Source organism: Amblyomma americanum, chromosome 1 (genome assembly GCF_052857255.1).
Source record: "Amblyomma americanum isolate KBUSLIRL-KWMA chromosome 1, ASM5285725v1, whole genome shotgun sequence".
Lineage (NCBI taxonomy): Eukaryota > Metazoa > Arthropoda > Arachnida > Ixodida > Ixodidae > Amblyomma > Amblyomma americanum.
The window spans coordinates 511,560,904-511,576,920 of NC_135497.1; the positions used below are offsets into that span (position 1 = coordinate 511,560,904).

The 16,017-nt window shown below is 47.3% G+C and overlaps 1 protein-coding gene across 1 annotated transcript in view; it reads left to right on the forward strand.

Annotated features, from left to right (window-relative positions):
* Positions 1 to 7,891: 7,891 nt before the first annotated feature.
* LOC144128370 (uncharacterized) overlaps positions 7,892 to 16,017 on the forward strand; it is a 36,679-nt gene continuing 28,553 nt past the window's right edge. Inside the window, exons 1-4 of the mRNA XM_077661735.1 lie at positions 7,892 to 7,939; positions 10,380 to 10,530; positions 12,808 to 13,024; positions 13,466 to 13,520. Coding sequence (XP_077517861.1) covers positions 7,892 to 7,939; positions 10,380 to 10,530; positions 12,808 to 13,024; positions 13,466 to 13,520 — 471 coding nt within the window. The remainder of the gene's footprint in view (positions 7,940 to 10,379; positions 10,531 to 12,807; positions 13,025 to 13,465; positions 13,521 to 16,017) is intronic.

Below are 16,017 nucleotides of genomic sequence, written 5' to 3' on the forward strand. Positions count from 1 at the left end.
GCTATCCTTTATTTCCGCTTCCGCAGCTCAGATGCTTCAGTACCGATGGCAGTTGCCGGGGCTAGCACAAATTTTATATTTCCTTTTTATTATTATTATTTCAATACACCACTACTACTTGGAGTCTTAAGCATTGTGAACGGCAACGCCTATGAGCACAATGATAACCGTCGTCTTATAGCTTCAGTGTCGCGTTTCTGCCACAGCGTTTTGAGCCGGTACCTACGGGAATCTTCACACGTGTCTCTGGGCTCATTCGCGTAGTTAGACTGACAGTTTGGTACCGAGCACCACCCAAGCATTGTAAACTACCTCGCTCGCAAACTTCTGTGCAGCACTGTTCAGAAACAAAGCGAGCACAGTCCAAAATGACGCGCGCTGACAATGTGAGCCGCGACATGCCACTGTATTCCGAAGCGGCGTTCCGTTTCGAGTTGTTCGCGTTGACACTGGCGTTTCAGTTCGCGTTCATTACGCTCGCCCCGCCCATCTCTCCCTTCTTCTCACTCACGTGACTGTCGAGAGGGGTACATGAGCAGGCCTTATAAGGTAGCGATGAAGGAATCACGATGGGACAATTGGGAGCGAGACGACGCAGGCGCCAGCTTTTCATGAGACCTTCGCCATTTCGACCTGTGCGTTCGCACTGTCTGGACTGCTCCATATTTGTTCCCTGTTCTGGAAGCTCTCCTTATACGCATCTTTGCTGCATTAGTGATGGAAAAGGAAGCGACTTGTAGCAATGACAGCAGTGACGAGGGATTGACCGTTACGGTAAAAAGAGAACGGACTTATTCGACAAGCAGCAGTGACTACATCGCCCAAGGACGCCCAAGCTGCCGCCGCGGTAAGTTGCCTTCTAGGATATTCTGCCAGAGTGGCCTAGATTCTTTTACTCTTTGGGTCATCAAGGACACGGTAATATTATGACCGCACAGCGCTGCATGTCGTGTAGGTTCAACGATATGGGAATGCTTTTCTCGCCCGGCGTCTCTTGGCCTGTCAGTAGCGTCCAGTTCGAAATGAATCTGGCCATTTCTGCCCAACTTGCTTGGTGGAGCCGTTTCAAAAATTTTAATAGCGATCGCATATTAACCGCAAGAAAATACAATTAGAGGAGCTTACGCACTGGAAACAGCCAGTTATTATCTTATTATCGTGAAACCATCAACGCAGGGATGACGCCCCGCGTGACGGAAGCACGATTGCGTGTGTTATGGTAGGGTTATAGTGAAATCTAAAGTCTGACGAAAACTCGTCTGGTCGGGTAGAAGATTCATGTATGAAGAAAAAGGAACGCCGACCAAAAGGTTGTTGTTTAAAACGAAGACGTTTCGGCTTCCATACAGAAGCCTTGATCACTCAGATGTATGAAGAAAAAGGAACGCCGACCAAAAGGTTGTTGTTTAAAACGAAGACGTTTCGGCTTCCATACGGAAGCCTTGATCACTCTGAGTGATCAAGGCTTCCGTATGGAAGCCGAAACGTCTTCGTTTTAAACAACACCCTTTTGATCACGCTGAGTGATCAAGACTTCCGTATGGAAGCCGAAACGTCTTCGTTTTAAACAACCTTTTGGTCGGCGTTCCTTTTTGTTCATACAGGGATGTCGCGCAGCGCGTTTCCAAGAAGCTTACCGAACGCATTCTTCCTTAGTCCAATCTCGCATTATGTCTAGACTATAAAAGTTCCAAGGAGCGCGTGTCGGTGCTTTTGAAGGAAAAAGATTCGCTACGTTAGGTAAACCAGACTTCGGGAAGACAGCGAAACGACTTTGACCGATGTTTACCCCAACCAAGGATTGCTGTGTATGAGCACATGTAATATAGTTACGATGCCCAGATCTTCACTCCTGACCATCACCCATTACCATTATTTGACCTTTAACTTTGGGTTACCATTGAGGCGACCTTTGATTTTAAGAAAAAAAGATGGGGTGATGTGAAGTCACGCGATGAGTAACCATGTGTGCAGAAGCTATTCGCTGAATTCCAGGGACAATGTTCTAGATGGCGATGGATTTGAGCGAAGGAAGGGCGCATAACTGGCTCCCAGGATACGCGGACGCCTCATTCGTACTTTCATACACGTGGCGGTGGTGAGAGAGATGTGGCCTGAATAGATAAGCGCAGACAGTGTTGCGGCACTGTAGCTGTAGCTGTACCGCAGCGTTCATTTGGTGATCAACCATTAACTGCATGCCACCTTCCGGGGTGGCAGGGAGGGGGCACTGCTTATAGAGTGTGCGGAACGCAATCAAAGCAGACTTTTGCAGTTTGAGACCAACGCCACGAATATGAAAGCGAGATTGAGGTCTCCACTTACTCACGGAGCCGAAATTGCGACTTTCCTTTCATGAAAATGAACAGCCTTTGCAAAGTTGTCAACGCCAATGAACTGTAGGAACGCTATCGGCTCACTTGATTTGTTTGGTTTTTGAGGAAATGAAATGGCACAGTAATAGGTCTCACCTATCTCGGTGTACACCCGAACCGTACCGTAAAGGAAGAGATAAAGGAGGGAGGGAAAGAAGAAAGAGAGAACAGAAAATTGAAATTTGGATTTTCAGCAAAGACGCCGATAGCTGTATCTCCGTGCTACTAGTGGCGCATGCGCAGTAGTGACTAGGGAGCGAGAGAGAGAAATAGCCGCTGCGAGCCGCGCGTTGTGACGTCATGTTCCTCTTCGGAGTACCGCCACGGCGAAATCGCAACTTCGCGGCCACTAAAGCGTTCGCTTTTAGAGCGACAGCTGTCCGAGTCCATTGTATTCATTGGCGTTGGCATCCACAACGTTCTAGACGCCGATGATTTTGAGGAAAGGAATTGCACTGAACTGGCTCCCTGGGTCAGTGGACGCCTTAGCCGTGCTTTGAGGTACGTGGCGGTGATCAGAAAGAGAGAGAGAGAGCGAGATGTGGGCTTCATGCATTAGCACTGACAACGTTATGGCAGACACGCGGCACAGAAGCAATAAATAGGCCGCAGCGTTCAGCAAACCTCGCCATCAACCATTAACTGCCACCTGCTAGTGTGGCAGGGTGGGCGCGCTGCCTCTCCAGTGCGCGGAACGCACTCAACGTTACAGACGCCAAGCCGTGTTTAGTTGCCCAACGCACCATACCTTTCGCTCTCTATCCATGTTCAGCACTAGTTAAGCCACAACTGAGTGTTTTGTGCAGAGTGTATGTAAGGAACACTCAAGTTTTCTGTCTCCAGATTTTCTGAACGGGGGACTTAAGAGCCCTTTCATGGGTTGAACGCTTTCCTCGGCGTCGGCCTCGATCTCGGCGTAGCCGTTAGAGCGAACGAGAAAGGCAGCGGTGGAATAAGATACGGCGGTAGCATAGACCAAACGAGTAGAAGAGCGGAAGATGGTTTGGTTCTTGGTTTTATGCGGTTTAACGTCCCAAAGGAGATCAGGTTGAGCAAGCAGTTTTTGTCGCGGTATTATCTTTTGGTTAAATTTTACGGTCGAATAAAAATTTAAAACCTTTTTAAATTCAAGATTCCCACGTCTAAAACTTCGTAATGAAAACAGTTTTTCTCTGGGAACCACACGAAAACAAATCTGCTAATTTACCAAATCCGCCAACGCAAACATTGCACAAGTTGCTTAACTACATTACGACATTCCCCATTTGCTGTAATTGCGAAGCTACACATTTGTAAAACCTTTTCAGGATTCCGCGATCCATTCCCGTTTCTATCTTGAAATTCACGGCCTCTAACAAACAAGCAATTTTCTCTGATTTGGTATAAAAAATTGCTGATGGCCTAGCTTCGTTAAGCTGCGATATACGCAGCGAAAGCGCGCAGACTTCTTCATCAAAAGAGTGCATTCACTAGATGCGGCATTATTCACACTTGAAGCTTGAGCCGTCGTGGCGGAGTGGTAGCGTCTCCGATAGATGCCGCCACCGAATAAGTTGGTTAGCGGTTAAGCGGCGACTTCTAGGGTTCTTGTCACAACCCTGTGAACGCTGCAGCCTGTTGCTGTAGTGCCGCGTGTCTGCCACAACGTTGTCAGCGCTAATGCATGCAGCCCACATCATTCTCTCTCTCATCACCTCAATCTAACTCAAAGCGAGATTCGTCCACTGACCCAGGGAGCCAGTCATGAGTCCTTCCATTTAAATCATTGGGATCTTCCCCTATCCTCTCTTACTGTCTCCTACCTTTTTCATTTCATTGCGCCTGCTATGCTTTCTATCCTCTGCCGCAGCTGAGATGGTTCAGTGTCGATGGCTGTTGCCGGGGCTAGCAAAAATTTTATCTTTCCTTATTATTATTATTTCAATAAACCAGTCCTAATTGGAGTCTAGAACATTTTGAACGGCAATGTCAATCAGCACAATGAACACCGACGTCTTATAGTTTCAGTGCCGCGTTTCTGCCACAGCGTTCCCAACGGCAACCTATGCAGCGCACCACTGTCACTACCGCCACTTAGATTAAAGCGCGACTGACGTGCCCACCGTCCGAAGGGGGAGAGTTATCCGAAGCCTCCTTTTACTGCGCAGAGCTCGGAGAAGACGACCCGACTTCGTTATCATGCATGGAACAAGCTCGCACTGACTACGCCAGCACTGCGTTCCTCTTAGCGAGGCACGCGGTGAGTCACGAGGTCAGACGGCGAACCAGCTGCGGAGAGCGCATGCGCCAAGCCAGCAGCGGTGCTAGCGCATGCGGTGGCGTCGTTGCGAAGGCTACGGTGCAGGTGCAGTGAAGCGAAGGCACAATTGCAGCCCATATTGAAACTCGGCTCAACTAGGTTAAACTTGGCTGAGGCTCAGCCCGGCTGAACTATCAGCTTTACAAAAAGCAGCTTAGCGGTGCAAGGAAAAATTCTATATCCTGTGCACTAGCTCTGAGTCATATTAAAGAACGCGCATGGGACTGCAGAATAATAATAATATTAATAATAATAATAATAATAATAATAATAATAATAATAATAATTGGTTTTTGTGGAAAGGAAATGGCGCAGTATCCGTCTCATATATCGGCGGACACCTGAACCGCGCAGTAAGGGAAGGGATAGAGGAAAGAGTGAAAGAAGAAAGTGGTGCCGTAGTGGAGGGCTCCGTAATAATTTCCACCACCTGGGGATCTTTAACGTGCACTCACATCGCACAGCACACGGGCGCCTTAGCATTTTTCCTCCATAAAAACGCAAAGAGGTTGGTAATTTCTATCCGTGAAATTTTCAAGCATTCGTACTAGCGTCAGCGCGCATTTTTCATGACAATCTTTTAATGAAAGCACAATGAATTGTTACCCAATGTCGCCTCATAAGCATCGTACAAGGCCTCCATAATTATGAAAATTGTTTTTTTAGGAAAGGAAATGGCATGGGATCTGTCAGGTCACGGTGGACACCTGAACGGCGTCGTAAAAAAAAGAATAAAGGAGGGAGTGAGAGAAGAAAGGAAGAAAGAGATGTCGCTGTGAGGGCTCCAGAATGAAAATAGAAATTGATTTTTCGCTAGCTCTCACTAGCTGTGAAACATATTAGGGAACGCGCAAGGTAGTCCAGAATAATAATAATAATAATAATAATAATAATAATAATAATAATAATAATAATAATAATAATAATAATAATAATAATAATAATTATTATTATTATTATTATTATTATTATTATTATTATTATTATTATTATTATTATTATTATTATTATTATTATTATTATTATTATTATTATTATTATTATTATTATTATTATTATTATTATTATTATTATTATTATTATTATTATTATTATTATTATTATTATTATTATTGAAAGGAAATGGCGAAGTATCTGTCTCAGATATCGGCGGACATCTGAACCACGTCGTAAGGGAAGGGATGAAGCAGAGGGTGAAAGAAGAAAGGAAGAAACAGGTGCCATAGTGGAGGGCTCCAGAATAATTTCGACCACCTGGGGATCATTAACGTGCAATACCTCATGCCTGATACCTGATTAATGTCTGCAGCGGGTACTTGGACATAAGAAATTAAATTTTTTTATGGAGTGTTGCTGTGTGCTTGGCTTGCAGCACTCTGGGACGGGTCGGCTCGGTATTTCACTGCCTCTGGGATCGGCCTGGGGACATTTAGGGCGGCGCGTCTTTTCTTTCACTCTTTACTCTCCTATCATTTACCGCCTCCTACTTTCAGTACGCGGCAGCGAGCGTGGCTCGGCTTGAGCCAGGAGGCAGGCCCGTGCTCTTTCGTTTTCGTTCTTCTGCTCAGATGCATGTCAGTCAGTCAGTCAGTCATTAACGTGCACTGACATCGCACAGCACACGGGCGCCTTTGCGTTTCGCCTCGATCGATATATGCAGCCGCTGAGGTCGGGTTCGAAACGGGAACTCCGCACCACGTGAGGATCTTTAACGTGTACTGAGATCGACTGAGATCGCACAGCACACGGGTACCTTTATGCGTTTTGCCTCCATCGAAACGCCAAGGAAATGTTGGTTGTAGACTGTACTCAATCAACATTCTCTTGGCAAACAGAGTTTGCATACACGTAGCTCCAGTACCCAAGAACATGTCCACCCACTCCCATTAATGCCGAAATACAGCTCAGAATGAATTGACAAATGACAGCGAGAGTGGTAAGGCAGTCGACGTAGACGAGGCCCCTATTTCCCTCTCCCCATGGGAACGCAGCGGTAGCTATCGTAGTAAAATCCAACTGCCAACAACTCGTCTCCCTTTCCATACAAAACTCTACCATACAAGAGGCCTAAGTGACTGCGATAGCCCTGGCCATACCGCACGGGAATGCTACCGGCCGATAGTACCACATCGTGGCCGACTCACAAGCGGCTTGTCAGATCCTCCCTGCAGGCAAGGCACATAAATACTCCTCCCGCTAGTCACAGCAACCCCGAGTCTAATACATCCATCAAATATAAGATAACATGGACCCCCGCGTACAAAGTCTTGGAAGGAAATTAGGTCGCGAACGGCCTAGTTCGAGATTACACAAGCCGAGGGGCCCTTAATCCGATCTCCCCCAACCATTCTCGAATCCAACCAATGTTCACAGTATACAACACAAGACTCCACCATCACCGCCCTATGTGTTGATCTCTACCACCACCTCCAAAACAACTCACTGCTGGAAGGCTCTCTTTTGAAAGGGAAATGCCAATTCTTTCTTGAGTTTTATCTGACTTAGCTGTGTGGCTACAAAAATCATTGAAGGTAGCGGTGCTCCTATTCAAGTTGAAACAGACAGCTCATGCCCGCCTTGGCCGGCCTCCGTCCCACATTCAGCTCACTGTCAGCATGTACCTGCCTATGAATGATCAGTGCGCGCTCAGTCATGTAATCTTTGAGCAAGCAGCACTCGCCTGTTCCCCTTGCACGTGGGAGATGCAGGAAAATTGATGGTAACAGATCTTGCCTCTGAGGGTGAACTTCTTTATTCCGAAGCACAGCGCTAGCTGCTGGAAACATGCGGGAAAATGGGGGGAGGGGGGAAGAGTGCTCGAAAATCGCTTGACCATGTACTAAATGGTCGCCGGACCTGCGCACACTGATGCGAAAGGCTTTGAACACCAAGAAAAGATCAAGTACTCGTTTTAAAGAAGCATTCGGCAAGCTCACTTGTCCTGCGACTCCACAAAACTGGAGCTGTCCTTGTGTTATATAACAAGAACGGTATACTATAGAGTCTGACTGTTAAGAGATTCTGCTGTAAAGACAGACAGCGGATGCCTGTCTCGAGAAAAAGTTTTTCAGAAAGCACAAGCCGTCACATTTGCACTGACGCAGGCCGAAAACGGAAAGCCAGCGGAGGCGGATGCATAGGACAACGACGAGCCCGGACGTGCGAAAGCGAGAAGCAAAATCCAGCGACAAGCGACTCGGATGCCGTAGCTACGGCTATGCATCACGAATCGGGGACGGCGGATGTGAAGCCGCTTGGCGCCGAGGTGAGTGCGACAGCGATTCCACCCCGCGTCCGGGGACACTGCCATCCGGATGGGCAGCGTACCACTCCGCCAAGCCCTCGCTGCTTCCCCGATGTCATTAGGCGCGGATGCTGTCGAGGGTAAAGAATGCCAAACTTCCAGAAGTGGTAGCACTAAATGTATCGCTTCCAGCCAAAAATTGCCAGTGCACTTAAGTCTCCTTACACAGAGGAATGCGAAAGCATGGAGGTTTCCAGAACGCGGATTATTTCCACGAAGTCAGTGCGCGATCTATTTATATTTGTTATGTTTTACTTTTATATTCTTTTTCAATTTTGTTTTCTTTCACTTATTTTTATGTTTCCTGTATTTCTTTTGTTTTGTGTATTTTACTTCTCACGTCCAAGTGCTATGTCGACGGCGGTGACTATTGTGTCGTCGAAGTGTAAAAATTAATTATGTAACTGCAATTCATCAATCAAATGTTTTCTATAGCAAGATCTCATCACCTACTATCTAACAAAGTCAAAGTTGTCCACATTTATCTTCACAGAACGACGTAATCGTGCTGAGAATGTTTTGCTGACAAGGAATTCGGGATACAGCCATCTAATGTTTTCGCATTAGAAACAGCCACTTTAACATGGCACCTCGTTATGTAATTCAAGGGTGGCACGTTTTAGAGGGAGGGTATTTCTCCTGGATATTATTCGAGTCGAAGATCTTTAGCAGCTGAAGGATTTAGTTGTCATTGGAGAACTACCACGGACTCGAGAGACGCAGGTTCGATCCTGGCCGCGGCGGTCGCATTTCGGTGGAGGCTAAATACTAGGGACCTCATCCTCCTGTAGGGAACGCCTCGCTGCTTTCTAGAGTCCGCCTTTTAAACGACTTGGCCACATTATTGTTATATTTTGCAGAGGTGTTCTAAATGCCTGCAGCATTGGTCGTCTATGACTGCTTGCAACCTTCCTGAGAGCTTCATGTTTGAGCGCCAGAGTGCAGTCTTGCACCCCGCGCGTCCTTCCTTCTTGCTCCATCCTCCACGCTACTCGCTTTTTTTAATGCAGTAGCCCTAGAGTTATTTTCACGCCATAACCTCGCTGACGACTGGTCTGACGGCATAAGTTTCCTCTTTGGCTGAGACGGTGATAACTGCACCGGATGTCGTGTGTCCACAAAGGACAATTCAAAGAGCGCCACCCACTGCAAGCAAATTCAAACCACTAAATGCAAAGTAGATTGTGGAGGATTGTGCGACAGCAGTTGATTGTTAAAAACTGGCATAAGTCTAGAATGTGGTGATATTGAAAAAATGCGAAAGCATCCTTTGACCTAATGGCCTTTACCATAAAGACCGTTCACATAAAAGCCTTCAACCGAAAGTGCTTTAACCAGAAGGCCTTTACCCTGAATGCATTCACCTTAAAAGACTTTTGTCCTAAAGGACTTCACCATATGCCTATGACGTCACTATCACTAGGTGCATGTCTCAGTGCGCATACTCATTGACTAATTGTCCTTTTCTTGTTGCGTGACGACTTGATATCGAAGGAACTCCAAAGCTCTCGCCTTGCATCCAAAGCGAAAAAGTTGTGATACGTGTGCAGTACACCTTAGAGCACCTCTCCCTTCAGGAGTGCACGTATAATCCTGATATGGCCCTCAAAATTGACATGACGAGAAAATGGCTACGTGTAGCCATACGCTCAGATTTGGTTTATGGTTGGTTTATGGGTGTTTAACGTCCCAAAGCGACTCAGGTTATGAGGGACGCCGCAGTGAAGGGATCCGGAAATTTCGACCCCCTGGGGTTCTTTAACATGCACTGACATCGCACACCACACGGGCCTCTAGAATATCGCCTCCATCGAAATTAGACCGCCGAGGCCGGGATCGAACCTGCGTCTTTTGGGCCAGCAGCCGAGCGCCATAACCACTCAGCCACCGCGGGGGCTGTCATACGCACATGTGATCTCATGCAGTTGTCCTGGTGGGCCTGGCTACGCCTTGAGAAATGCACAGGCCGGGGAGTGAGCACCCTAGGCGACGTTATTGTGTCACGTGATCTGTGGTCGGATTATTACATAGCTGAATATAACGTGACATTATCACGCTATCTACATACGCGGCGTGTGTTCTGTCAGTAGAAGAGCGTTATTTTCGGTTTCGACATATCCCAATTCCCAGACCATTCCGATCTGACACCTTCCTCCGTGCAGTTGTAATAGTATTAAGTTATTATTGAGTCGATCACCCTCTTATTGAGTCTTAAAAGGAGTCTATTACACGAAAGTACTCGTGCTGAGTAGAGCTCACGAATACTACGCCCATTTTCTTCTGCTCGGTGAGGCATCATTAGTAGGCTTAATTTATAGCTCCGTTAGTAGAGTTTCTCTCTGCAGTTCAAGTTTTGCAGAGGCTAGCGCATTGTGACCTGTGCTCGTCGTCCCTGCCACAGGTCGAAGAGGAAACAGATGCTCTCTCCAATGCCTACGTGTCCAGCATCATGCCGGACATGAGCACCGTAGTGCAAGCAGCGAGCGATGTTCCATCTAGTGCTGGCCACCAACACCGCTGCGGCAAACCAAGCACGAAGAAGAGACACCGCGGTGAGTGAGAGTTGTGTGCCACTTGCGCTGTCCGGTGCACTCCTGTCGGCCAATTAAAATCCGAGGTAGGCAGTGTTATTTTCGTCCCGGACGATACACATATCCGAAGCAGGTCTCCAAGTCGAAGAACCTGTTGTCTCTGGACCAATGTAGGTAAAAGAAGTCGGCAGAACGGATTCGTTACTGATGTGAACAGGATGGTAAAACCCTTCACCTTAGGTCCTATTATGAAAGGGATGTGTGCCTCGAACCGTGTCCGTAGGGGGTCCCTTTATGTAGAGCCGGAAAGCTTCTAAGATCTGCCAGAGAATAGTGCAGACCTATTAGCGTGGGCGTACACCAAAATATTCAATGTCTATTGTGCACTTGCACCCGCAGATGCTCTCCCCACCTAACCACATAGCTACCACTTCACGTGCATAGCATGCAGCTGGTAATCCGGTTTTTCGTATTGCCTTTAACATGGTTAGCACTGTACTCCCCCAGGAGCACATGTAGACGCATTCCTGAAGCTATAGTGACGGTCCTCGCTCTGATGCACGTCACAATACGCGCATGGGTGTGCGTGTTTGCATTTGAGCCGTTAGTGCTCGACCCCTCGTGAAATGGGTGGCTGCGCAGAGCAAACCTGGCCCACAGATACGGGATGCCGCAGTCAATGTATTTGTCCTGCACTTAGAATCAGCGAAAAGGGGCAAATCCTTATGGTAGTGGGGTTGTATATGTACTGACGCCATGCAAGTGCACAGTGTCATGGCGCCAATAAATGGAGTTCCAGTCGAAAAAAATCTTACCGAATCGCGCCCAAACTGTGACAATTTGTCCTGTATATTTGCGGAAACGACAGATGATTTTTCTGTAGTATTGTGCTATTTTTCTGCAGCAATCCAGTATTTATAATTGATACTTCTCTGTTTTTCTTTCCGGTAGGACAAGGGACAGCACAATAGTACTGAAAATTTCATTCTCACTACAAAATGTTTTTTTTACTAAAGTTCAAGGCCAAAATAAAGCAGAAATCTGCTGTAATGGGAGAAATTTTTCAGCTGTGTTGTTATACTGGTTGCGTCTTTTATCCTACCCACTTAACAAGCGCAGCGCTAAGTGTGCGCAGGCGCGGTCTCCATGACGTCATGAGACATTGCAAAGAGGTTGCCAACGTTGTTGCGTATTATTTGCCTAATAATTATTGACGGTTTGCGCCACGACCGTGTACTTTTCGTTGTTAGTGCGGTGGTGGTTGCGGCCGGCCACTTCTAATGTGCTAGCGGATTCAGCCCTACACTCTCGGTATCGGGTTGTGTCTTCTACGAAGTGATAGCACTGCGGTCGTCTTTCTCCCGCTAACAGTAACGACACTCCTTGTTTTCTCATCATCTGACGCATGAGTGATTTGCCAAGTCCTCCCCTATGCTGACAAGGCGAATTTGATACAACTGGGCAGCCCTCCCCGTGCACCCCCATTTCATGTACTAAACCCCATACATGTCCGCTGTAGACGTTACGACTACCGATAGTGTTGGACAGAAGCAGCACATCGTGTTTTCCTGCGTTTTAAAATATCTGTATCTCATCCACGCGTAACTGAGGATTGCCAGCACAAATATGTATTATTCATTATAAGTGATAAATCATTTGTATACCGTGTAAGGTAGAGCCGCTAGCAATATGTTTCCCACGTTGTGAGTACTTGATCTAAGGTGAAAGGGCATTAAACGCTTTTCGATGTCCATCAACACGTTTAGCGTCGTAACTTTCACAGCGAATCAGCAGAGATTTAAAAAAAATGGTTTGCATTGCCATAACCATCACTGTTAATAATACAGAACGCAGAGGCATGTGCAATAGTGCAACGCCACAGCGCTGGCTTTTGTCTTTATACCTGGACTGCGAGGATAAAAAAATAATGACGTTCAACACGAAGCCTCTAGATCAGCATGTGTTTGGAGGCGGATTTTAAAAACTGTTTCATATTGCACAGAATTTTCTATCAGTCTGAACTCTTAACTACTTCTTTTGCCACATTGGGCTTGGTTCACACTTAGGGAGACGCCACAACGCCTGTTGCTGGAAGTCGACTTAAGTTTGTGCGCGGTTCTCTCATTGCGGTGCTAAAAAGAGCGGAACCCGTGGGAAATGGAACAGCTCGAAGGAATTGTAAAAGTGAAAACTGGCGCAAATGAAAAGAACTGTGCAGGGCACAAATGGCGCAGCTTAAGAGAATGGTACTGCTGCCTGGCGCCACCATCATTTGTTGTGGTTGGCCATCCGTCGCAGGAGCTGCCTGGCAGTGGACCGTCAGACGCCAGAAGCTACCGAGTATTGAGGACACATGCACGGTGGACAGGACGCCACCTGGTCCCCTGGGAGAACTGCTGCCCGCGGGCACCTGCCTTCGGAGGCCGCCAGGCTTCTTGGTGCAGCACATCGCTAACGTTATCCACAAGAGTCCGCGGCAAATGTTGCGCGTGCAACACATCTACGAGGCACTGAGGTGAGCCCCCTCTTCGCACGAACGATCTAGAAGGTATCTTGCCTGATCGCGAAGACCTCAGGTTGCATCACCGTCTCCCAAGTGTTTCAATGCTTATTGAACTAGCCAAAAATGACGAATCCAGACATTTCGTGTCCCCCAGTCCTACACCTTCCCCTTGCTAAGTTCTGGGGGTCCCCCGGCTCAGTATGGTCACGTGGGGTCCTGACGGACTGCGCCGCGTCACGGAGACTGTACGAAGCAGCAGTCCGGGCATTTCAGGCATTTTGTCTAGCGTGTGAGCGGCTCTCTTCAAGATGTGCCCAACTTAAAACTTCCTTAACGAACTGCGCTTCTCAGTACGATTGATATGAGCAACACATGTAGCTCGATAACTAAAGTTACTCTGAATGGTCGCTCGTCATTTGGGTGTTCTCTCTAACCTGTCTCCCCAATGCGCAGGAACAAGTTCCCGTTCTTCCGCTTCGTGGATAAGGACGCCCACGCCACATTTAAGGTGAGCGAAGCTGGGAAAGAGAGAAATGGGAAAAGTGAATGAGAAGGGCCTTTTCTGGACAAGACTACTTTTTTACAATGTATTTAAAACAACCGACATGCTGGTTTACGTAGTGGAGGTTATTTGAAAGGGGAAAAGGAACAGAAAAAATATTCTGCAAAAAAAATTTACAGGAAAGTATTCTACTAACAGGAGCTGCTATTATAGCAGCTTCTCTATTTCATCAGACCTACCTTCTTGTTATTCCTCTTGTTGTCTTTCTATCCTTTTGAACTCATTGAGGTGATATACATAGCCTCTTAACTATGCGGTGGTGTACGTAGTTATGAGCTAAAGATGGCCATGTACCCAATGTTCGCTTACAAAGAAATCCAAGCAATTTATCATTATCTAGCTGAGGTTAGACTACTATTGTTGTTCAGCTGGGGATGATGATAAACCTTTATTTGCCATCAGAATGGAGGCCCCCTACTCCCTACCTCCGGCACGCAGGCCGAGGTGCAGGGGCCGGGACCTCCGCTACTAGAGACAGGCAAGGAGTTTCTGACACCTCGCGGCAGCTATCGCCAGATGGACCGCTTTCTTCTGCACGACGGGGTCCGTGCTTTGCAGAAGGGTTTCCCAGGCGTCTCTACTGTCTATGTTCTCTCGGAACCCTGGAGAATCCGCACATTGCCAAATCACATGGTCGAGGGTCCCCCTCTCCCCACACTTCCTACACTTATCATCAATATCCTCATCTTTTAAGACATGTGATGCCCACACTGGGTGTATGAAATTGTTTGCCTGTAGTCTCCTCCAAGCCGTAGCCTCTGTGTAAGTGAGCTCTTTGTCCGGGGGAGGAAAGAGTCTCCTGTTTAGTATGTAATTTTTCACTATTTCTGTGTAATTTATCAGTCTCTCATCCAGTTCCTTGCTATCGGGCGGTCCTGCCGCGGCTCGGAAGTAGAGATCTCGAGCCAGGGCGTTTGCCGCCTCGTTTCCTGGAACTGCCTCGTGGGCTGGTGTCCAAACGAGACTAATATTTCTATTTATTCTGCGTCCCTCTAGGATTCGCAGTGCTTCCTGAGTTATTCTGCCTCGGGCATAATTTTGGATAGCAGTCTTGCTATCGCTAATTATGTATTGTGCCTCCGTTCCCACGCAAGCGAGCGCTATTGCAACTTCTTCAGCCGACTCTGGATTTCGACTGCGTATGGTTGCGGAAGAGACAGCTGTACCCCGGCCACTAACGACCGTTGCCACCACTGCTACCAGTTTCCCGCTAGCCGCATCCGTGTACGCCACTGCTTTCTCATTCATTTCGCCGAAGCGTTTGGTGAGCGCCTCAGCTCTCTTTCCCCTCCTTGCTTTGTTAAATGTAGGGTGCATGTTTCTGGGTAAAGGATCTACCTTGATCTTTTCTCTGATGTCCCTTGGGATCTCCCGCTTTACTAGAATACCCCTGTTCGTCTGGAGTCCTACCATGCTTAGAATCGCCCTTCCTGTGTTTGATTGGCTTAATCTGTCTTGCTGCGCCGTTCTCGTGGCTTCAGCAATCTCTCTCCATGTATTGTGAATACCCATGTCTAGGAGTCTTTCAGTGGAGGTGCTTATGGGCAGGCCTAGGGCCCGTTTGTAGCATCCCCTTATGATCGTGTCTAGTTTATCCTGTTCTGAGGCGCGGATCTTCAAGTAGGGTGTAGCATAGCTTATCCTGCTGATAACGTATGCTTGCACCAACTTGATCAAGCTTTTCTCTCTGAGCCCTCGTCCTTTAAGTGCTATTCTTCTAAATATCCCTATGGCTTGCGCCGCATATCCCTCGAGCTTCTTCAGGGTTTCCCCGATGTATCCGTCGCTCTGAATATGCAGTCCTAATATTCTAATCCTATCCACCATCGGCACAGGTTGTCCTCCGACCGTGATGTTGAAGTTGTTACTCTGAGTCTCAAGTGCCTAGGATTATACACCAGAAGCGCGGATTTCTCTGGTGAGCACGCTAGCCCTCTATTCGCTGCGTAGTTTACCACTACATCCGCTGCCTCCTGTAGTTTATGCTCTATTTCGGCATCGCTGCCCTGATTGATCCAGATGGTTACGTCATCAGCATACATACTAAAGTGTATGTTGCCAATCTTTTTGAGCTTTTCCGGGAGACCTCTCATAGCAAGGTTAAATAGAAGCGGGGATAAGACCGATCCTTGCGGGGTGCCCCTACTCCCTAGCGTAATTACTCCCGACTCTATGTCTTGATATCTGATTTTTGCTGTTCTATTTGTCAGAATGTCCTTTATATAGTCATAGGTTTTTTGTCCTGCTCCTATCGCTTGGAGTTCCTCTAGGATCGCCTCGTGCTTTACATTGTCGAAAGCTTTTTTGAGGTCCAGCCCAAGAATTACTTTTGCATCCCTAGAACTGGAGTCCATGATGTCATGATTCAGGCGTAACATTACATCCTGAGTGCTTAGCTTTGGTCTGAATCCGACCATCTCATCAGGCCATAAGCTGTTATCCT